This window comes from Salvia splendens, chromosome 5, assembly GCF_004379255.2.
Source record: "Salvia splendens isolate huo1 chromosome 5, SspV2, whole genome shotgun sequence".
Classification (NCBI taxonomy): domain Eukaryota; kingdom Viridiplantae; phylum Streptophyta; class Magnoliopsida; order Lamiales; family Lamiaceae; genus Salvia; species Salvia splendens.
In genome coordinates, this window is record NC_056036.1 from 19,188,892 (window position 1) to 19,213,791 (window position 24,900).

Here is a 24,900-nt window from a genome sequence, read left to right on the forward strand (position 1 = left end):
TCTAACCTTACTTTACTTTATCTTCATTTTAATTATTTATTATATTTAAAAAAAATATGTTCAGAAAATAAACAGTTTTATTAACTTGGAATAAATAGAGTACTTTATAGACCTACTTTGTCACGGCCACAACTCCCTAGTGCTAGTGAGCGTAGCTATTCCGTGACTAAAAATAATCTCATAAACCATGGATTTAACATAAATGAACAATTCAACTCAAGATAATGGTTTCGAAGGCGAACGGTTACATAGTCAAAAGAGAATCAGAGTATCGAGACTAAATTCATAAATTCCTAGAATATAGTTCTATTGCAGAGGAAGAGTCCAAGACAAAATAGTATATATGAAGACATACTACTTTAGGCTACCTAACTACTTGTTAATAGTCATTTCCCAACACCTTCGCCTCCTCGTTCATGTTCAACCTGCACGTTAGAAAAGAAACATGCAGGGCTGAGTACTTGATATACTCAGTGAGCATAGTGCCAAAAATAAGTTCCTTTTAATTTGTTAGCCACAGTTGAGTGAACACGGGGTTTTCATTTTAAAAGACCCGAGTCACTAAACATGATTTGATTTAACATATGTGTACACTAGTCCGAGTAGGGTTTGCGGCCCTATTGGGACCGAATTTGATTTAACATGATTGGCATAGCCAAGCAGATAGGTAATCGTAAAAGCAAAACATGGCATGGCAAACATGTTTAGAAAAGATTCACATTTTCATACTAAAATCACTTTTTGAAAAGAATGCTCACCTCAAGAGCTAACTCCTTACCGTAAATTCTTTAAGTTGGTCTTGGACGACGTGCGAAGACGTCCCTTTAGAAATAAAAATATACTTAATTAGACTTCAAGAGGTCAAGAAAATTTAATTGTGAACGCATCCTAAGTACGTGCTCATTTTATTCTTTTTTTTGTAATAATATTATTTTTTTCTAGAAATTTTCTAGGATCCTTGAACATTAATTAAATCGGAAGATTCAACCCATATAGAGGCTTACAAAATTATTCGAAACTTCACATGATGGAGCTTCCAACTCACTTTCATAATTAATCTTAGTTCAACATGAGTTAGTTTAGTAGGCCCAAATTTTCCACTAATCAGATCCCATCCATGCATAAATAAATCTTGGCCCGATCTATTAATCAGCCTATTTTTTAAAAAGAGGCAGCCCACTTATTTATTATTTTACTACCATGGCTCAAACAATTAAAATCTCATCTCATTCCTTTTATCAAACTCATCGTCCCACTTCCTAATTTATCAAATAAAGCAGCCCACTTAACCAATTAAATGGCCCATACTAAAATAAAATGGGGCAGCCCCAATTATACTCCCCTCTTCCATCGATACTCCTCTCCACATCACTTTCATTTTTTTCTTTCAAAATGAAATCCATAACTGGAGTGATGCAGCGGCGAAATTCCAAGAAACTACCTCCTGGGAGGTAGTATCCGTCGTTTGTTCCCGCAAAAAAAAAGTTTCCAGGGAGGGGAAAGACGCGAGAAGCTCTCGCGTGTTTAAACATACACGCGTTCTCCTCTCGCGTGTTTAAACATACACGCATTCTCCTCTCGCGTGTTTAAACATACACGCATCAGGCTGATGCGTGTCTCCCTTGGATACAAAAATCAGTCCAGGCTGCGTCTCTGCCTCTCACATAACGCGAAAACTGCTTCAGCTTCGTCGCCCCATTCATCCCAACCAGCAAAAATCGAAACCTAATCCGACATTTAGCTGCTCCCATTCCAATTTGAAGTGTTGTTAGGTAACTTTTTACCCTTAGTTTCGATTATTATTGGTATATTTTAGTTGGGTATAAGATTTAGGGTTCATGGTGTTAAATTTTTTTGTTGAATTTAGAGTATATGATGTTTATCGTACTTATTTTGCAGGTTAGATGGTGTTTGTGAGTTTATATTGAGATGGGAAAATTATTCAGCTCCCAGGTTTGGGTGTTGCTTATGATCCCCTCGTGCAAAATCATTTATTATATTGAATGAAAAGATATCTTATTATCAGCTAGTTTCAATGATATGTGCAAAAAATTGAAATTGATTTGGATGCACATACGATTGAGAGAACGCAGTGATGACATCTTTAGTCATGTTGATTCCCGTTACCATACAGATGTTTGGATTCACCAGTACGCAGGTATGTAATGGTAATTTTAAAATACCACTCCATGTATAATCGAGTTCTCTCCCACACCCACAGCTGTAGGAGCACTGTCGGACCTCCAATGTCTGTCCTTTTGCCCATGGACGCCTCACAAAGATTATGGTATAATGTAGCAAGTGCAGCACTCGCCCAACTAATCATAGAGGCAACCTTTACATCTCGAAGTTGGGTCAACCACATCAGAGGTATCTTACACCCTGAGCCGTCGAGTAATATCAACCCTCCCAATAGCACAAGCACGATCATACGTGCCCGTTGAATGTAGGCCTCGTCTTCCAGACCATCTTCTAACGGTTCAATCGACATCCTATGTATTAGAGCTGATGCCAAGATACCGTTTTCCTTCATCTCGCTTTAAAGGGGATAGAAGCCCAACAGTTCATCACATAAACTCCTCCACCCAGATTCACAATACCCATTTCCTGTAAAGGGTACTCCATCTACACGTAGAGCCCATAATACTTGAACGTCCTGTAATGTAATAGTAGCTTCTCCTACGGGAAGATGGAATGTATGTGTCTCTAGCCTCCAACGTTCTACCAAAGCTGTGATCAAAGCATGATCTACATCTAGAGCCTTCCCACAGTAAAAAACCCCACCGAAACCAAATCTGCAGACATAATCAATCACGCGTCTGTGATGATTATCTATTTCCCAAAAATGGCCCTCAAAGCGCCGAATATTGAAAGGAGTTGTTTCCTCGCCTGCCCACGCCTTGCGAGATATATGACTGTGCTGATAATGCAATACAAAAGGATCTTCTGGTCCATATCGCGACATCCTAATATAATCAACAATTAACAGCATTCGACACCAAATTCATCACAAATTCATCCCAATTTCAACAACAAATTCATCACCAATTTCAACACCAAATTCATCCCAATTTCAACACCAAATTCATCCCAACATGTATTTCATCACAGTTCAACACCAAATTCATCACAAATTCATTACAACACCAAACATTCGAAACCAATTTCAATATTTCAACAAAAATTCGACACCAATTTCAATATTTTAACAAAAATTCGCCACCAATTTCAATAATTCAACAAAAATTCGACACCAATTTCAATAATTGACAAATTCAATAATTTCAAATCATGAACCCTAAATCTATAATAACCAACTAAAATCGAAATTAAGGGTAAAATCTTACCTAACAAGAGTTAAAAGAGGAATGGGAGCAGCTATATGTCAGATTCACTTTGATTTTCGTCGGCTAGAAGAGGATTTCGCCGTGCAGAGAGGGGGAGCGCCTGGGAGAGTGAGGAAGAGGCAGAAAGCTGGGAGTGAGGAAGAGGGCTTCAAGTCATTCAAGTAAAACACGCATGAGCAATTCGCGTGTATAAATTTAAACACGCATGAGCAATTCGCGTGTATAATTGAAACACGCATGAACGAAACGCGTGTTTAATATTGATACACGCGAGAGCTTCTCGCGTCTTTCCCCTCTCCGGAAACTTTTTTTTTGCGGGTACAAACGACGGATACTAACTCCCACGAGGTACTTTCGTGGAATTTCCCCGTGATGCAGCGGCTGCCCTCTCTCTCGCCTCTGTCTCTTTCCCTCCCGGCGGAGTCGCCGATTTCTCCCCGGCGTTCACCCACCGCTACTCCTCCGTCGGATTTCCCTCGCGTCTCAGCCCAGTTGGAGAAAAAAATCGGGGCAAATCCTTAATCGAAGGAGGGACATCAGCACTTTCGCCGTTTCCCATCGCCTTCCGTCGACGTCACGGAGGAGTGCTCCGCTTCCCGTCGCGCCATCGCCAGACAACTCTACACCTAAGCTAAGTCCTCCTTCTTAGTTCATATTAATTAGCCCTCTTGAAAGATAGTAGCTTTAGAGGATTCTACTTTATTGTTGGGGTGTAATTGAAATCGGTGGAGGGACTTGTTCCTTGTGTTCAAGCACAATTTCGATATCTAGCGTCCTATGTTCTCAAACACGGCAGTAGCTGTAATCAAAGCTCTATGGTTCTCTAAATTTTATCCTATACTCTAAACCTGATGCAAAAGGGTGAGGTTGGGATTACTGTTTCTTCCATTTATTTTATCATGCTGCGATTCTAAGTTCTGGAATTGATCATGTGGTTGTTCTATATGATGAAAAGGGTATGGTGGTTTTTTTGTTACCTCTTGAAGTAATTGCTGATTCCTTTCCTCTGGCCATAACTTCACGGCTTGCCCACTCGTCCCTCTGGTTCCTTCTATGGGAGCAGGGCTGCCCTTGCAAGAAGCTTCCTGCTGTGAAGAACCTCACTCACTCACTACACTTTCAAGCTTGGTATGTAGTTGGGACTTTTCGAAAATTGAGGGAGTGGTTTTGGAGGTGGTGTGGGGTTTTTATAGCCAAGGCGTAGTGTCCTTAGGAGTTTTAAATGACTGTTGCTGCAAATTTTGTTTTCACTCGCAGTATATCTCTGTGTTTAACTCACTTTTCAGCACTTTAAATCAAGGAACTTGTGTTATTTGGAGGGTTAAGTACACTACTAATAAAACCCTCTTGTTTGCTTATGCAGGGGAGATGCAAGAGGTAGCAGGCTTCTGGTAACAGGGGAATGGGTGCAGGTTGACCTGCCTTTTTATTACAAGGGGGAAGAGTCCCATTTGGTAAAGTGTTGTTGTTTTCATTCTTAAACAGGATGGCTGCTATTTGCTTGTACTCCTTGAGCAATTAACCCCTTTTTTCTTGTTGCAGGATGTCCCAGGAGAGAGGGATGGTTGCCTCGGTTGGGTGAGGCTGTGGGGAGACTCCCAGGGCAGATTTCTAGTTTGGGGTAGGCACACCAGCTCTACCAAGTCAAAAGAGCTACTGCCTTTGCAGGTTAGCATTATTATCTTCTCTCTCTTTTTTTTATGGAAGGCATAGTTTTTATTTCTTTAGTATTCTCTTTGTAAGTGTACTTTGTTTACTCAAGAAATAAACACGAATTCGTTTTGATTCGATCGATTCTTTCTCTAACTTTTGTCTTGCGAATTAACAACATTAAGCATTTATGAACGGTAATGAATTCCATTCCAAAACACGAGTCAAGTGAGCTAGGATTCACTAGTTCGACATTAAACATTGACGGAAAAGGATAATGAATGGGCGGGTATTACATACTTGAAGTACATTTGCCTTATTGAAAATTGCAAAAATGATAGAGATACATTTTTTATTTGTTATAAAATAAATACAAAGTAAATATACATTTGTATTATTGAAAATTGCAAAATGATGGAGATGCGTTTTTTATTTGTTCTAAAATGTAAATAGAAAGTAATAGTGTTGTTCCTATATAATTATGGATTAGTAAGTGTAGAGACTACTAATATTTAGACTCCAAATATTGCAATTAAGACTTCAAACATTATCTAGATCACAAAGTTTTAGATTGAATTTTCTAACTAAATAACAAAATTTAATAAAATAAAATAAAGATTACAATTGATGATCAAGGTTTAATCAAGTAAAAGAAGAATTCTAGGATATTAATTTCATGGCCCCTTCAATAATTCAATTTATAAATGCAACATCCAATTTTGACAAATACTACTCCCTTCATGCTTAATAAGTATGAACATTTGATTCGACATAAGTTTTAATACATAATTGATAAAGTAAGAGAGATAAAAAGAAAAAAAAATCATTAAAGTATTGTTAGTAGAGAATACGTACCACCTCATTAGAGAGATAAAAGTTTACCTGAGTTTGTTATTTCCCACTAGCGAAAAATTTTGTCAAATAATATCATGATACAAACTTTCTTTTCGTAATTTCTCGACAACAACTTCGAGAGCTTCAAGTTCTTCAATATTTGAGGATGGTTTTTCTTGAAGCACACCCTCCAAAATAGTTCTTCAACCCATTAATATAGCCATAACTTTTTCGCTGGTGCGAAATAACAAACTCGAGTAAAGTTCGTGATATTATTTGTCAAATTGAAAGTTCATTGGAAAAACATAACTTTTTGAAAGTTCCATGATATTAGGGGCTAGTATCCCAAAAAAGAATATGTAAAAGACATTTTAATGCAATTACGTACACTAATCTGTGTTTCAAAATATATTGCCAACGTTTCCAAAAACTCCATCATTCTTAGTGTGCCAGCTAAAATTAGGGAACACAAATAGAAGCATCTTAGAAAAGAAAAAGATTAAGATATCCTCAACCTTGATCTAATTTTGAAATATTAGGTTGTAACTCCTAATGACTCCTATGATCTATCTTATGCTTACTAGTTTAAAAAATCATTGGTTATTGTTGGCTTGATTTTAATAATCTCTATGTTAAAGCATCTATACTCCTCTCTCGAGTTTTATAAAAGCACAAAGAAATATTAAAGTAAAATGGGGCTTGAATGTTGGATAAATAATTTGTTAAACACACAGTGAATTACTCTCAAACCCTAAACAAGTAGTTTAAAAAAACAAATGACAACATGCTAAATATTTAACAAACAAATTAAACCGTAGTTAAGATATTTGCCGTCCCTGTCTTCCTTTGTAATCCTTATCTTGCTTTGATCGATTGATCCTAGTGCAACACTAGATGATATGGATATGTGAATTATGGGCTGTGGTGTGAAGATAAACTTCCCAAGATGTGTAAAAACAAGTTGTTGCATGTGTGAGGCATCTTGCTATGAAAATGAAGACTTGCAATGATAGTTTATATTTTGATTGTTTTCTAATTTTGGATTTAATTTCAATTATTTTGTTTGAGTCAAATTCTATACTCTCTATGGAATTGAATTCATTGCAATCGTTTTTAACTCGGACTAGAAGTTGAGTTGTGGATATAATTCTATCTACTTAAGGATTGAGTTTATCTTTTTGTTTTCAATTAGTAATATATATGCCTTGTTGTTAGTTTTAATGGTAGCTTTTGGACAGTTTAATAAATATGAGATTTAGAAACTTGAGTTTTTTTGACTACTGGTTTCCGTTTCTTTTACATGTTTGGTAATTCTCAAGAGCGATTAAATATGATTTAGTATAGCTTCAAGGTTAAGCACCAATGACTGAACAAAGACATAGGCGAGGTGGTCGTGGCGTTCGTGGTAAAGGACAAGGAGAGGTTCCCCTGGCGAAGATGACTTCTGACAATGTCATCTACATGTTGCAGAGAATGATGAATTGAGGAGACAAATTCAACAACTTCAACAACACCTTGTACGTCTGCAGAGTTTGCTATCAAATATTTCAATTCTGTGCCGCAAACTAATGAGGACATTGACATCAATAATCTTTTAGTGCAAGACTCAAGATGAAGTCTTTTCCAAAAAGGGAGAATGATGCAAGTGTGACTGTGTGAGGTCTCTTCTGATAAAGATGAAGATGAAGACTTGCAGTGAAAGTTTATCTTTAGATTGTTTTCTAGTTTTTGGATTTTATTGTAGTAAGTTTATTTTAGTTATATTCTACTCTCTCCGTCCACCATTAGGATTCCCGATTTACTATTTTAGTTCGTCCGCCACCAGGAGTCACGGTTCACTTTTACGATAAATGGTTGGTAGACACCACATTCCACTAATTCATTTTACTCACATTTTAAAAATACGTCACATATTCCATTAACTTTTACGATTTATTATAAAACTAATATATAAAAATCCGCTACATATTCCATTAACTTTTATCATTCACTTTCCTTCATATTTCTTAAAACCCGTACCGAATTCAAATATGACTTCTGATGGTGGACGGGGGGAGTATCTTTCTTCTATGATCATCCACAATAGGAATAACCCAGCAATAGCCCAGCCATAGTCTAGTCACTGCCACATCATCAGCACTAAAAATCCTCCTGCCACATCATCAAAACAAGCAAATAGCTCAGCAATAGCCTAGCCACACACTATCCACATCACTATTAACAAATATATACAAAATGAAATAATTAACAATCACACAATATACGGAATTAAATTTACGACACAAAAACAAGAAAATTCACTAATATTAATAAAATTTAAAAAGTACATTAATTAAAAAAAAAATACATAATTAAGCAAAACTAACGGCGGTCAATCCTCCGCGCTCATAACTCTTCAATTAAATCCTTTTGGAGTCGAATATGAGCCGTCGTTTGACGCATGTCGGCATGTGCTTGTAGGAGGCCGGCTTCATCGTTAGGTACCCCACTCCGTACGTTGGGGGCGGCCACGCCGTGGCTTGGACCGGCTTCATTATCGTCGTTGACCCAATTGGTCAGATCGCCACCTTCATCTTCGACAATCATGTTGTGCATGATAATACAGGCGTACATTATATCAGCAATGCATTGGACATTCTACAAACGCGTTGGACCCTTAATTGCCGCCCATCGAGACTGGAGCACACCAAATGCGCGCTCCACGTCCTTGCGCGCCGACTCCTGCCGTGCCGCAAAGTAGGCCTTCTTCTCATCTCCTGGGCATCGGATCGTCTTCACAAAGACGGGCCACCTAGGGTATATCCCATCCGCCAAGTAGTAGCCTATATCATGTTGGTTGCCGTTGGCGACAAAACTGATGGCCGGACCGACGCCCTGGCACTGCTCGTTGAAAAGTGGCGACGAGTTGAGGACGTTGAAGTCGTTGTTCGAACCAGCTATCCCAAAATACGCGTGCCAAATCCAAAGCCGGTAATCAGCTACGGCCTCCAGGATCATCGTGGGATTCTTTCCCTTGTAGCCGGACGTGTAGAACCCCTTTCAGGCTGCGGGACAGTTCTTCCACTCCCAATGCATACAATCTATGCTGCCTAACATACCCAGGAACCCATGCTGACTCCCGTGCATCCGCAACAGATCTTGGCAGTCTTCGGGGGTAGGCGTTCGGAGATACTGATCACCGAATACTTCTATCACTCTCAGACAGAAATTCTTCAGATGTGCAGCTACGCGATCCCGATCAATCACACTGCGGCGGTGGACCACTGGGGGAGGTCGAGGTATCGCCGGCTGCAAGGCCCTTTCCATCCATTGGTCTATCGCGTTGGTCGTATAGGCGTCCAACGCTTCGGCCATTCGACGTTCGTACTCCTCAGCATCCCCTCCGCTACCACCACTACCACCACCAGCGTTACTCATTTCGCGTTGTTGCTCTTGTACATAAATTAAGATAGAGAGAGTACTCGTTAAAACAAGTGGTGCGAATGAAAAATGACGAGCAAAGCGCGTATATATAGTGTTTCGAAAAAAAAAATTAATTTTCGCGCTAGGCGGTGCGCGGTTTCTCTCTCCAATCGCCCGCTGGGCGGCATTGTGGATGGTCTATGGGATTTCATTTATTTTTGATTGTTTCTAGTTAGGATTAAAAGTTGAGTTTAGATATAATTTTATACTAAGGGATTGAGTTTATGTTTTTGTTTCTAATTAGTAATAGAAGGGATATTGGCCTAAATTTATGAGGTTAGAATTTTTTTTAACCCTAATCCTCAAAGTTTAGCTATCTATTTTTGTTATTTTTGTTAAATATGTTAAATTAGTATAAGATAATTAATTAAGATAAGCTTTAAGATAAGGATATGCTATTTCACTCTTTTGGGCGGTTAAATAATCTACCCTTTTGAACTAATTCGCTCCGGGCCGAAGCGGGCCGAGATGGGCTTTGTGGCCTTATTTTATCTACCAAACAGCCAAATAATCCATATAACTCATATATCTTATCTTATCTAGACTACCAACCAAACAACCTCACTTAGGGTGTGTTTGCTTCGTCTGATAGGCACTTTTTTGAGTTTATCCTCTGTTTGGTTCAACATTTACCGTAATTGTATGGCCGAAGTTTAATGCTCATGCCCGCCCTAAAAATGCTAATAGTGGCTGTTAGCACATCTGCCAAAAATGCTTCGATACATATCTTTTTCTTTATTTTAAAAATTATGCTTTACACACATTACCAAAATAACCCTCTCTTTGAATCCATTTTATTCACAATTTGAGAACAAATTACCATACGTGTTCTACGAGCTCAACTCGACTGACTACTGTTTAAATAAGGTCCACCGGAACTGCACACTGACTTACACGCGACGACAAGGTTAGTATTGAGGCATTAATTTTTTTTAACACTGAATTTGGTGCATTATTTCAGTTCATAAGCCCTAATTTTTTAACACAATTTGGTCCAATGCATTGGGGATATGGGTTTCACGAATTCTAATTTCAAAATTGATTTCATGATGTATTTGGGGTTCAACTAGGTATCTTGTTTGAAAGCGTGAGAACATTGTTTTGGTTTGGTAAATAGACGTAAATTGACAGGTGGTTGATTTTTGTGTTCTTTTAGCCCATCCCAATTGTTTTGTGCATTTACTCAACCTTATAAATTGTCTGCAGATGAATTAGCATTGAATCTGAGGCATTTTTGGGCCTTTTTTAGAACTATGAACAGAGCAACTTGTCTATGTTGCTTTTGCTTCTATAATGCAGATTAATACAACAATGTTATGTAACTAGTTCCAAAGTTTGAGCTATGGAAATTAACTTTGACAATTTGAACGGCTGACATATAATTATAATGGTATTTTAAGGTAGAATTTAATTTTATCTCATTGGGCATCAGGTGCAATCCCAGTTTTAGTTGTTTTTTTAACTATGGAAGATTTCCCTTTATATCATAAATTGAGCTATTGAGAGTGAACTTGACTAAAGGCAACAACAGCAATGGATTATTCTCTGGAATAATAGTAACTCCACCAGGAAATTTTAGAATCTAAAATGAAGAAGATTCCCTGAAATTTATTGGGGTTAATGTCAAATTGTATTGTTGAAGAAACAGATCAATCAGGGATGATTTCAACACACTCAAGGCCACATGATTTGTTGTAGTATTAATTGGATCAGGAAGGAATCCAAACACCACATCAGTTGAGTTAGATAAGTTTGCCTGGTGTATGGACAGAACAACAACCTATGACAAAAAATTAAGTGATTATCAAAGTAATTGGCAGTAGAGAATATTATTTTTGATTTCTTAATTCATGTAATTGGCATGTGTGGGTAAATGGAAGGTTCTAAGTTGATGGTTAATTTTAAGTTTGAGACCTTCCCTGTGAGTTTACTGATGTAGAGGGCAATCAACAATCTCCTACTTTGTAATATGCTTACTGAACATGATTTGAGAAATTGTTGATCCAATTAATAGAGGAATTTTCTAATTCTTGCTTTATCTTGTTTGTAGATGGCTCCAATTGTAAAGAATAAGAATACAGTGGTGCAAATGTTGGAGGAGATTATACGCAATTTGAGAATGGGAATGCGGTATACATGTGCTAGGGTTTGCCGAGGATAAAAATGGAAATACAAAGGGTAGAAATGGAAAGCTGTATTAAACTCATGGTGCATTAATGCCAAACCAAACACTAGAAATGTTAACTGACTTTCCTAATAATCGAACCAAACACTTGATTAAAAAAAGTCCAAGTCTGAAAAGGGAATTACAAATGTGAGAGGTATCTCTTTTCTAGAGAAATGGTAAATGGTGAACCAAACACACCCTTAAGCTAATTGACAGATCCCGGATTGCACTGCACTAACCTCCCGGAGTACTACATTACTACCTTTTGTTTGGCACGAAGGTTAAATTGGAGTTACCTTTATTTTGGCACGAAGGTTAAATTGGAGTATAATTTTGTCATACTGGGGAAAAAACTAAAAGTTCGTTGTCAACAAAAAAATGTGCAATAGATTGTGTAGAATCAACCCAAAAAAATTAGAAAGAAAATGGCAGTGCTGCAGAAAGCCTCCAAACCATCAAATTGCACTCAGTTCACAATAATTAAAATTTGAACATAAAACGGTGACCAAAATCAGCTGAAGAGAAATGCATAACAATAGAGCCATATTTTCCACTTCAAATCCTTGAGAAACACAAGTCTGGATGTAAAAAAAAATAAACACAAAAAACCTATATTCAAACCTTTTCTATCTCAACTGCTTCAAGCAATGAAACAACTTCATCAATTGATGGTCTTTTTCTGGGATCCTGCTCTATACATTTACAAGCTATATCAAGCAACTCCAACAGCTGTTTTTCGCAGTCTCTCTCTTTCAGACACGAATCGAATAGCTCCGATTCCCTCTTCTCCGATTTCAACTGATACATCCATCCCACCAGATTCCTGCAGTTCTTGCCTCTGCACACTTCAACAGGCCGTCTCCCCGTTATCAGCTCCAGAATAACGACCCCAAAACTGTAAACGTCGCCCCTGAAAGTTGCAGTCAGCGTCTGGCTATACTCGGGCGGGATGTAACCTAAGGTCCCGACCAAATCCGTTGTCACATGAGTGTCGTACGGGTGGAGCAGCCGTGACAGCCCAAAGTCGGCCAAGTGAGCCTCGAACTTCTCGTCCAAGAGAATGTTGCTTGTCTTGATGTCTCGATGAACTATATTTGGCTCCTTGTGTAGATAAGCCAATCCACGAGCCGCTCCTTGAGCGACTCTCAGTCTTGTTTCCCACGCTAGAGAGGAGCTCCCGTCTACTCTTTCGTGCAGCCAGTAGTCAAGGCTCCCGTTTTCCATGTAGGAGTAGATTAACAGCCTGTCGTTTCCATAACGACAGTAGCCTTGAAGAGATACGAGGTTCTTGTGCTGAGCTCTAGAGAGAGCTTCGACTTCAGCTTGGAATTCGCGTTCCATCTGTCCGCAATCCCCAGAGAGCCTCTTGATTGCAGCTCTTGAGCCATTAGGCAAGTCGGCTTTGTACACAAGGCCGAATCCTCCGCAGCCAACGATGTTCGACTGGCTGAAATTGTTTGTGGACTTCAACAAGTCCGCGACAGTGAGATCCTTGCAGTAAGCATTCTTGAAGATGACCAGCTTAGGCGTCCCAAACGCATCAGAAAGTCGAGGGGCTCGACTCATATCCTCCCCCATGTCTTCAATCGGCACTCCAACATCTCTTCTTGATATCCTGAGCAGAAGAATAGCCAAGAGTATAGCAATGCCAACCCCAATGCTGATTGTCAACCCGAGAATACTGCTTCGCCCAAACCTACTACCATCGTTGGATGGAGCCGTAGGCGGCCTGAGCCCTATGGTGTTGACACCACACGGAGAAATCAGTTTCCCACAAAGTCCGGGGTTTCCATCAAAGCTCGAGCTTGGGAAGCTGAGAAACTGCCCCCCTGTCGGAATTGCTCCTTCGAGATGATTAAAAGCAACACTGAACTTGGACAAGAAGGTCAGCTGATTGAACGATGAAGGGATTGATCCGTAAAGAACATTGTATGACAAATCCAATGTCTCGAGGTTCCCCATACCAGAAATGGAGGCGGGGATGATACCACTTATACCATTCCTACTGAGATCCAACACATGAAGCTGCTTCAGTCGTCCGATTTCAGGCCAAATCGTGCCATTTATACGATTGTTACTCAATAATATGGATGGAGGGAAACTTGAAGCTTGATTATACTGTAAGCCGCTAGAACTCTGATTCCTCTTCACAAAGAGTGGAATTCCCATTGAGGTGTTGAGGTTTGACGTGCAACTCTTAGCCGATATGAGACTTTTGAGCTCCGTCAAACCCTTTGGAATCTCTCCTGTTAGTGAATTGTTCGATAAGTCCAAATAGAAGAGATTCTCCATTTCCCCTATCCATGGAGGGATGCTGCCCTCTAAACGGTTCCAAGATAAGTCGAGGACCTGCAACTTCCTGCAATTGAACAGCCAGTTTGGAATGCGGCCGTTTAGGCCACAGTTTCCTAGAGCAAACACCAGCATGCTCTCGAACCCACTGACATTTTGAGGCATGTTTTCACCATGAAAGTTTCTGGTGAGTATAAGGGTGGTCAGGTTCTTGCAATTCTTCAGCACAGACAAGGATGCTAATACGTTTACGAGGCTGTTATTCGACAACGAAAGAGACATAAGAGATGAAAGATTAGCATAACTATCTGGGATCTGGCCAGTCAAGTTGTTCTTGGCAAGACTCAAAATCTTCAGGTTCTGGCAACTAGACAGCGATTCTGGCAAAGGACCAGAGAATCGGTTGCCACCAAGTTCGAGAGTGCAAAGATTGGACAATTGAGAGAAATCAAGATCTATAGGGCCATGAAAGGAGTTGTTTCGAAGATCAAGCAACTGTAACTTAGAGCAGACAGACAGAGTTGAAGGCAAGGGACCAGAGAATATATTTGAATGTGCATCAAACAGTTCTAGCTCAGTTAAATTCCCAAAAACATCAGGAAGGTAACCGGAAAACTGGTTCCCGTGGAGATATAAGGCTTTGAGATTGGAAAGCTTACTGATTCCAAGGCTTAGCTGGCCAGAGAGGCTATTTGAGGAGATGGAAAGCTGCTGCAGATGAGATAACGAGTATAATGAGTCTGGGAGGTCACCTGAGAGGGAATTGGAATGGATATGCAGCTGCTGGAGAGCCTTGCAGTTAGTCAGGCCTTCAAGCCCCCCATTTAGATGATTGGATGATAAGTCCATTACTCGAAGACTCTTGGAAAAGCTACAGACTTTGGAGCTGATTTGCCCAGTGAGTGAATTGCTACTCATGTTAAGAGTAACAAGATTAGGGAACGCTCCAATGTCAGTGAAGTTCCCGGAGAGCAAATTGCTGGACAGGTTGAGTGATTGGATCGATTTCAATCCAGCAATTGCCACAAATGGCGCCCCAACCAGCATGTTGTGGCTGAGATCAAGAACTCGAAGCTCCTTCAAGTTGGAAAGCTCCAAGGGCAGCTCATCTTCAAGAGAGTTGAGAGCGAGATCGAGGACTTCTAGTTGATCCAATCTGCTCAGAGACTCTGAGATTTTTCCCTTCAAACCTTTACCAGATAACTGCAACACGATCACTCTATTCGCCCCTGTCTTACTCACACCATCTTCACACACAACACCTTCCCATTTGCAACAGTTTTGATCATTAGACCAAGAAGATTTAACAGATCCATTGATCAGCTGGCCTGCAAACTCCTTCAAGGCCGAGAAATCATTCGGATCACAGCCGTGTGCAGGAGCTGCAATGCTCAGGGATAAACAGAGGAAACCAGCCAAGAATGCCAAATTCAGGAAATCACTGATTACCATCATGATCAAACAAGACTACCAGCACAAGTCATCACCGAGCACAATCCAAACACACTAGTTGCAGCTAATCAAGACCACATTTTCATGGCTTCCCACATGGATTTCCAATCCCTGGAAACAGAATGCAAAAACCCTATTTCAGATATTGATACAAAACTCAAATTAGAAACTACCACTACCAACCAAAAAAAAATGAGCACCCACTAGATTTAATTTAGTCCCACTCCAAAAACAACACCTAAACCTAAAGCTTAGCTTCATTCACAAACATAATTTCAAACCTAGCATGTGCTGAAATAAATTTCCAAGAAAACCCAAACCCAATTCCCAAAATCACCTCAAAGATCACAGAGAATGAGAGAAGAGGAGTAGGAAGCAACGCACCAACTTGTATTTGAAGCAAGGTTTCTCATGGGTTTAGATCCCTAAGCTCGCAAATTCGTAGACATAAATAAGGAAAAATCCTTTCTTTATTCCAAACCCACACACCAAAGCTCTTCTATTTGAGAAAAAGATGCAGCTGCTGAATCCTTTGTCACTTACAACTGAAGCAAGTAAACAAAGGTTTTCAATGAACTCAATAAAGTTTGCTCCTTTTTCTGCAATGGTTTCACACTGCAAAGTACAAATTCAAGAATGAGAACCCACAAAAACTAATTAAAGGAATAGTTAATAGAAAGTGCAAAAACATTACTCTCACAAAATCAAGTGATTTCCCATCAAAGATACAAGAGGAAAAAAGACCATTCTTGTTCAACAGGAAGTAAAGGGAAAAGTATTTTTTACACAAATTGGAGGTGTTGCGTGACAGACAAAATAGACTGGTGGGATTGGTTTGAAATGATGACACTAAGAGCTGACTTTTTCCAATGATGAAAATTATTTGAATATTTGTGAACCATAAATATCGTTTATATATCCTACTAACTCTGACTTAATTGTCAATGCCCAAATTTGTCTCTTTCTCCATCTCTATCTGTGTCAGTAGACGATGCGTTTTCCAGTGGGAAAGTGCGGGAATTGATAAACCTTTTTCGACATTAATTTCGTGCCCATTTCTCTCTCAAAAGAGTACTTACACTCGTATATATTTAGGCCATCCTAAGTAGGAATAGTCCAACAATAGCCCAGCCATAGCTTAGCCACTGTCACATTATCAGTACTAAAAATTCTCCTGCCACATCATTAAAACAAGCAAATAGCTCAGCAATAGCCTAGCCACATTATATCCACATCACTATTAACAAATATATACAAAATGAAATAATTAACAATCACACAATATACGAAATTTAATTTACGAGACATATACGGGAAAAATTTAATAATACTATTAAAATTTAAAAAAGTAAAATAATTTAAAAAAATACATTAATTTTAAAAAAAATACAATAATAAAAAATACAATAATAAGATAGAGAGTACTCGTTCAAACAAGTGGTGCGAATGAAAATGACGAGCAAAGCGCGTATATATAATGTTTCGGAATTTTTTTTTTTTAAATTTCGCGCTAGGCGGTGCGCTGGGCGATCCGGGGATCTGCAATAGCGCCGAGCGGATCGCCCAGCGCCACGAAACCGCCCATCGCTGCGCGGTTTCTCTCTCCATTCGTCCGCTGGGCGACTGCAATAGACCGCCCAGCGAACCGCCCAGCGCCGGCGCTCGGCTGGGCGCTATTGTGGATGGTCTTATGGGGATTTAAATTTATTGGGTATTATTATTTAATCTATTAACATCCAAAAAATTGAAATTCCGAAAATAGTTAGGGTTGAGAAAAAAAATAAAAAATCGAATAATCAAATTGACATTTTGAAATTCGGTTTATTTTTTTCAGATTTTTGGTTCGATTCGGTTCGGGAGAAAAAAAAACCCAAAAAATCAAATTACATTTTAAATCTAATATTATACTCCATACATATATATTCTATTACTTTAATATATTATATTACATATATATATATATATATATACATATATATATATATATATATATATATATATATATATATATATATATATATATATATATATATATATATATAGAGTTGTGATCAATGTCGAACCAATTTTAAAGACCGAACTAGAGACCAAATCTGGGCTATTAGATCTAGTTTTTTTGATGAGATGTGCTGATGTGTAAATTTTTCGGTCTTCATTACAAGCCCATTTTACTTCATTGTATAGATTTATTACTTCATTCCGTACGTAATACCTTGAAACTACAACGTGTTTTTACTTTCTTCCAGTAGGTTTTGAAATGATTCAACATATGTTTCATTTGAATTCATTGACCTGAGTTTTTACTTTATTTACATTAAAAATGCAATTTATTCAAGTGCGTTTATTACTTCATTCAGAAACGTTATTACTTCATTGGATAATGTTTTTACTTCATTCCAGTAGGACTTCAAATGCTTCTACACATACTTCATTCCAATAATTTATTATATCATTCCATGTGTTTATTACACCATATCAGCGTTGTGGCGGTGGTGATAGATATTGTGGAGAGAAAGAACGGCACGCGACAGCGAAACCGCATTTACGTACTGGAATGAAGTAATAATCATACTGGAATGAAGTAAAAACCTACTGGAATGAAGTAAAAACCTACTGGAAAGAAGTTAAATCTTCGTAACACGTTCGTATGACTTATTTACCTTCAGATGAATTAAAATAGGCTCGTGATGAAGGCGAAAATAATTGATAAATTTGTGTCTCTCATCTATAAAAAACTAGATCTAAAAACCCTAATTTGGTATGGTTCAGTGGTTCGGTCTTTAAGAGTGGATTTGTGAATAATGGGACTCTATATATATATATATATAAACTAGTTTTAAACACTAAACGCCAAACATATCATTATATAATAATGCGGAGTTCATTACAACTTTATTTGTAGTTCATTATATGGAATTCTAAGATTTAAAAACAATGACATCATCATGCATAATCTAGAAATCTGAAGTTCATTATATGTTTGTATTAGTTCATCATAATGAACTCCATGTTATCATATAATGATGTTGTTCGGCGTTTAAGGTTTAAGAGTGGTTCGGTATTGATCACAATCCTATATATATATATAGAGGGATGTATTCATTTCCTTTTTCCATCTTTTGTTCTATTGTTCGGCCATTCAATCTGAAGATCTAACGACCCCAAATAATGCCATCTGATTTTAAATTAAATCAATTACAAAATCGAAAAGGCTATTTTAGGTACATGCAAATGTGGTTGTTATGGAAACTCCCATGATTTCCTCTCCCTAAATCTCTGCGGTTATTATCAATTCAGATCATGTTTTCAATCTCGTGAAACCCACACCGACGTGGTCGGTCAAAACCAGAGCCCTAAATCTCACCGATCGCAGATGGCTTCGAGGGTGTCTCTGAAGGCCAGGAAGGGAAAGGTCGTCAGGAAATCTGCGGCAGCGGACGGGGAGGAGGGGTCCGTGGCGGCGGCCGGGAAGTTCATCAAGGAGTGGAGCACCTGGGCCATGACAAGGCCAAAGTCGTCACTCACTACGGCTTCATCCCGTTGGTCATCATCATTGGCATGAATTCGGACCCCAAACCATCCCTCTCTCAGCTCCTCAGCCCCGTGTAAAATCAATTTTGCGATTTGGGTATTGTGATGTTGGATTTCCCTAGCTGTTTCCGTTCTTCGCTGTTATGTCTATCGGCCGACTTCACCATTAGCTACTAGTAGTTTATTTGCCTTTGTTATTAGATTTGAGAATTTGTGCACTTTATTATTGATGGTTATATGATGTTAGTTATTCGAATTTTTTGGGCTATTGATTTTAACTTGCTTTCTGCTAATAATGTTGAATGTGAATCAGCATAAAAATGGTGTCTTGAATTTTCTCTTGTTTTCTTTCACATTTGTTTTGAGAATAATTCATGATACACTTGAGAGTGGAGATGCCTTGTAATCTGGTGCTTGATGGAATGTTAGTAATGTGATGGTATCTTGATTTCAATTAGTATAATGTACATATTGTATAGTATAATGCGTAGTTTAGTTTGTGTAATGCATTATTTGTGATATGTAATGAACATTTATCCTGTCCCATTTAATTTAAGTTGGCCGTGTTTCGATGTTTGGCGCACGTTTCTTGTTTCCCCTAAGGGTTTAGCAAGCCTAGGGGCTAGGGTGTAGTATGTTCTAAGTCTAAAAAACGTTGTCCAAATACACGAGCTGCAGTAATTCATCTGGGGTTGCACATGCATAGCGCGTAGATATTTTTTTTAATTGATATACATAATGTACATATTGTATAGTATAATGCGAAGTTTAGTTTCTGTAATGCATTATTTGTGATATGTAATGAACATTTATCCTGACCTGTTTAATTTAAGTTGTGCCGTGTTTCGATGTTTGGCGCACGTTTCTTGTTTTTCCTAAGGGTTTAGCAAGCATAGGGGCTAGGGTGTAGTATGTACATAATAATGCAAAATACTTGACAAACAATGCATCCCAGAACATAAATAATGTAAATTTTTAATTGACTGATGCGCACATTGATACTTAACTGAGTTAATTTCGAATGTAAAAAAGAACTTAAAAAACTAAAACCACACGGTTGATAATGACAAAAACAACAACTCACCCATACACACAATAATTCTAATAATGCATAATACATTGCAAATAATGACACCTACTTGATACTTAATACACAGCCGCAATCAACTAATGAGCACACGCCTGATAAAGACAAAAGAAGCAATTCACCCATATACACAATAATTATCATAATGTATACTATATTGCAAATAATGACAACTGTTTTATACATAATGCACAGCCTCAAACAAATAATGCACATACTATATTGCAGAATAATGGCAAATACTTGATTCATAATGCATAGTCCAAAAATCAGTTTCTTATAGCAAAACGCACATAACAAGTTGTTAAAAATATACCACGCCACAAGGTGGCTGCGTTCACTTTCCATCATGTGTCTACTAAAAACGTACAGTTTATATAATCACTCCAGCTATTAATTAACCCATCAACCTCCATCACCCAAGCCGAAACTCTCACTCACTCCAGCCTATAATTCACGACCCACAGCTCGAAGTTGAACTTGGCCGGTCTCTCTCTCCAATACCTCGTGGCTTTAGACTGTTTGTGCCACCTCTGGTGTTGTGCGAACAAGTAAGGAGCGTCTTTGCAAACTTGATTCTAAACATCTCTAAGCTTTTTGTCCCTTTTGCGCTCAGCCCGCACTCCCAATCCTTCTCCTTCTCCCCGAAGTACGTCTCCATATGGCGCATGACGTACACCCCGTCTCCATTGTTACTACGTTGTTCCTCCATGGCATTGTCACCACATAAAACATCAGAAATTTATTATTAAAAACAGAATAAAGCATGAAATGAGCTTTATAATGCATAACACTAATGACAGCATGCACTTATTCATTAAAATAATGCGCACTTTGAAGGTTCACTGAGTTAATTCACCCATATACACAATACTCTTCATAATGCATACTATACTGCAAATAATGACAACAACTTGATACATAATGCGCAACATTAATCAAATAATGCACATATTTATATTCCATTCAATAAATTTCCCACACCACCCAGCACGCAGGCGAATAATGCACAATACTTGCAAATAATGCAGCACAGAACATAAATAATGTAAATTTTTTGATAAACTAATAAACAACAATTCTCATAATGCATAATATATTGCAAATAATGACACTTATTTGCTATATAATGCACAACATCGGGCAAATAATGCACATAGGTATAATGCAAAATACTTGGCAAATAATGCATCCCAAAACCTCAATAATGTAACTTTTTAATTAACAAATGCGCACTTTGAATCTCCACTGAGTTAATTCACCCATAAACACAATACCTCTCATACTGAATAATATACTGGAAATAATGACAATTACTTGCTACATAATGCACAGTCTCAATCATATAATACACATATGTATCTTCCATTCACCCATTTTCCTACACCAGCAAATAACCAGGTACATAATGCAAAATACATGACAATTACATCGTCGACTGCTTCGTCGATGTCGAGTCGTAGCTGCTTCTCTGATATGGACCCAACAACATAAAACATCAGAAAATTAGCATTAAAACAGAATACATCTTGATATGAGCTTTATAATGAATAATACTAACGACATCATGCATGCACTTATGAATTCAAATAATGCGACATTTGAAGTTCACTGAACTAATTCACATATATACACAGTACTCTTCATAATGACTACTATTCTGTAAAGAATGACCAAAACTTGACACATAATTCGCAAGACAAATCATATAATGCACATATTTATATTGCATTCAATAATTTTCCCACACCACCCAGCACGCAGGAAAATAATGTACAATACTTCCAAAATAATGCATCAGCACAGAACATGAATAATGTAAGATTTTTGATAAACTAATAATCAACAATTCTCATAATGCATAATATATTACAAATAATGACACTTATTTGGTATATAATGCACAACACCGGGCAAATAATACACATAGGTAATTTCCATTTAACACTTTTCCCACAACCTCCAGTAAGCAGACACATAATGCAAAATGATGGGCAAATAATGCATCCCAATACTTCAATAATGGATCATTTTAAACAACAAATGCGCACTTTGAATCTTCATTGAGTTGATTAACCAATATACACAATACCTCACATAATGCCTAATATACTGCAAATAATGACAATTACCTGCTACATAATGCACTGCCTAAACCAAATAATGCACATATGTAATCTTCACTGAGTTGATTAACCCATATATACAATACATTTCATAATGCATAATATACTCCAAATAATGACAATTACCTACTACATAATGCACTGCCTAAAACAAATAATGCACATATGTAATTTTCACTGAGTTGATTAACCCATGTACACAATACCTCTCATAATGCATAATATACTGCGAATAATGACAATTAACTGCTACATAATGCACTGCCTAAACCAAATAATGCACATATGTATCTTCCAATAACCAATTTTCCCACAACAGCAAGTAACCGGGTACATAATGCAAAATTTTTAACAAATAATGCATCCCAACACATCAATAATGTAAATTTTAGATTAACTAATGCGCACAAAACTGTCATGCAATTACCCTTCCAGCCATTAACTAATGCGCACAATGCAAGCCTAATTCATGCCGAACAAGTGAAGTAATTATACACTCATTTTTTACACTCAATCAACTGACTCAATTATACACGCAATTATACCTTCATCTTGTGTAGGTTGAGAGCGCGACAGACGACCTCGTTTAGACATTGTGAATCTGTCATAACAAAAAGAAATACGATACATGAATCCATCATTTTAAACCCAAAACAATGTTTGCGCTTCGGATATAGATAAAACCCGTACGAAAATGACTACTAATTTTTGAATTAAAAAAGTCACAACCTAGTCGATGTTGAAATCATTGCTTTTCGTGTCTAAATATTGATGAATTCGACTTCTAGTCGGCCTTTTTCACACATACCTTGTCGACTAGGTGAATACGACAGCACCGGTGTTGGAGATCAGGGTTCAATGTTTGCACTGGTGGAGGGTGGGTGACAGGATCTAGAAGAGTGGTGTCAAATTTTGCGTCGGCTTTCGACTGAGAAACAACTACTGTGTGATAAAAATGGCGGCTAGGGTTTGATGATTATCGGAAGATGGGGAGAGGGAAAGGCGGAAGAGTGGAGAGAAAGTTAGAGTGTGTTGAATGAGAGAGAATTAGTCGATGGAAGGGTTGAATTCATCAGCTTGCTTAAATTTCGGACCTTCCATATTCTGGCGGTTCCAATTTGCATTTCTTTACTAAATTACCCTTATAATGCACACAATCCGCCTTATAATGCAACGCGGGTTTAAAAATCAAGCACCCATCCGGACCTTTGATGAATTAGATCTAACGATCCATATTTAGAAGAATATTGGATCTAAGGGATGAATAGGAGAATAAGACTCCCATATATATATATATATATATATATATATATATATATAGGATTGTGATCAAGGTAGAACCATTCTTAAACGTAGAACCATTCTTAAACGTAGAACAAATGCTAAACGGAGGTCGTTAGATCTTTTAATCCAATGGTGTTGATTTGCACAACAACTTCCCATTACAACCAAAACTATTATTAATGGGTGAATGCAGATAAGTGAAAAAATAAAGCATGCATGGACTCTTCTTCGTTTCATTCATTCTTCCATCAACATGTGAGTTTTTTCACATGTTGAGTCCGGAATGTCGTGAAAACATAGTCTAATATGTATGATTTTTAATCTTGACCGTCATTTTTTCCTCATCCAATGAATAAAATATGTAGAGTTCTAGGTTCTACACTTAAGAATGGTTCTATCTTTAACGCAACCCTATATATATATATATATATATATATATATATATAGTCGTGATCATATGATAACCCCTAAATATCGTAATAACCCTATAACTAGATCTGGACCACACATATTTCTAATCATGCGGTTGAGTTTCAAACTTAGATTTAATTTATAAAAAAAAGGCGGAGGGGTAAATATGTCATTTCCCTCATTTAAATTCTGAATTTTGCCAAATATCACGTAAAATGATAAAATGATATATGTTAGGTTTATTGCATAGAATGATAGTTTTGCCGGATAGAATGATACTCTACTTCATAAAAAAAGGCGGAGGGGTAAATATGTCATTTCGCTCATTTAATTTCTGAATTTCGCCAAATATCACGTAAAATGATAAAATGATATATGTTAGGTTTATTGCATAGAATGATAGTTTTGCCGGATAGAATGATACTCTGAGTTGATAAAATGATACTTTCGACTGATAAAATGATACTCTGAATTTCGCCAAATATCACGTAAAATTATAAAATGATAAAATGATAGGTTTATTGCATAGAATGATAGTTTTGCCGGATAGAATGATACTCTGAGTTGATAAAATGATACTCTGAATGATAAAATGATACTCTGAATTTCGCCAAATATCACGTAAAATGATAAAATAATAAAATGATAGGTTTATTGCATAGAATGATAGTTTTGCCGGATAGAATGATGCTCTGAGTTGATAAAATGATACTTTTGACTGATAAAATGATAAAATGATACTCACAACAGATAGAATGATACTTTGAGTTGATAAAATGATACCTTTGGCGGATAGAATGATAGTTTTGCCGGATAGAATGATAGTTTTGCCGGATAGAATGATATTTTTGCCGGATAGAATGATACTCTGAGTTGATAAAATGCTACTTTGGCTTATATATGTTAGGTTTACAACATACAATGATAGTTTTGCCGGATAGAATGATATTCTGAGTTGATAAAATGATACTCTGAATTTCGCCAAATATCACGTAAAATGATAAAATAATAAAATGATAGGTTTATTGCATAGAATGATAGTTTTGCCGGATAGAATGATACTCTGAGTTGATAAAATGATACTTTTGACTGATAAAATGATAAAATGATACTCACAGCAGATATAATGATACTTTGAGTTGATAAAATGATACCTTTGGCGGATAGAATGATAGTTTTGCCGGATAGAATGATAGTTTTACCGGATAGAATGATACTCTAAGTTGATAAAATGATACTTTTGGCTTATAATGATAG

At 37.5% G+C, this 24,900-nt stretch overlaps 2 protein-coding genes, 1 long non-coding RNA gene and 1 pseudogene across 10 annotated transcripts; 2 read left to right on the forward strand and 2 right to left on the reverse strand.

The window, feature by feature from the left end:
• Positions 1-225: 225 nt before the first annotated feature.
• On the reverse strand, positions 226-903 carry LOC121803545. The gene is made up of 2 exons (XR_006051063.1): positions 759-903; positions 226-425 (listed from the first exon to the last, which is right to left on the reverse strand). It is a non-coding gene; the product is annotated as an uncharacterized LOC121803545 (long non-coding RNA).
• Positions 904-3,588: 2,685 nt separating this feature from the next.
• Positions 3,589-7,612, forward strand: LOC121802402. Of its 7 annotated transcripts, none has more exons than XM_042202070.1 (6): positions 3,589-4,213; positions 4,303-4,475; positions 4,711-4,801; positions 4,890-5,015; positions 7,302-7,348; positions 7,430-7,612. In XM_042202070.1, exons 1-5 carry the CDS (start codon positions 4,199-4,201, stop codon positions 7,314-7,316), a joined length of 420 nt encoding a protein of 139 aa, XP_042058004.1. In that variant the 5' UTR covers positions 3,589-4,198; the 3' UTR covers positions 7,317-7,348; positions 7,430-7,612. The 7 variants fall into 7 exon arrangements, 6 of the variants coding, with proteins under 6 accessions (XP_042058004.1, XP_042058008.1, XP_042058003.1 ...); XR_006050777.1 differs by having other exon boundaries at positions 3,597-4,213; positions 7,171-7,348; XM_042202074.1 differs by having other exon boundaries at positions 7,151-7,612.
• Positions 7,613-11,892: 4,280 nt separating this feature from the next.
• Positions 11,893-16,071, reverse strand: LOC121804968 (phytosulfokine receptor 2-like). Of its 2 annotated transcripts, none has more exons than XM_042204709.1 (3): positions 15,905-16,071; positions 15,589-15,819; positions 11,893-15,315 (listed from the first exon to the last, which is right to left on the reverse strand). In XM_042204709.1, exon 3 carries the CDS (start codon positions 15,205-15,207, stop codon positions 12,076-12,078), a length of 3,132 nt encoding a protein of 1,043 aa, XP_042060643.1. In that variant the 5' UTR covers positions 15,208-15,315; positions 15,589-15,819; positions 15,905-16,071; the 3' UTR covers positions 11,893-12,075. The 2 variants fall into 2 exon arrangements, with proteins under 2 accessions (XP_042060643.1, XP_042060642.1); XM_042204708.1 differs by having other exon boundaries at positions 15,899-16,071.
• A 2,506-nt stretch (positions 16,072-18,577) lies between these two features.
• On the forward strand, positions 18,578-18,813 carry LOC121803576 (annotated as a pseudogene).
• The last annotated feature ends 6,087 nt before the right edge of the window (positions 18,814-24,900 follow it).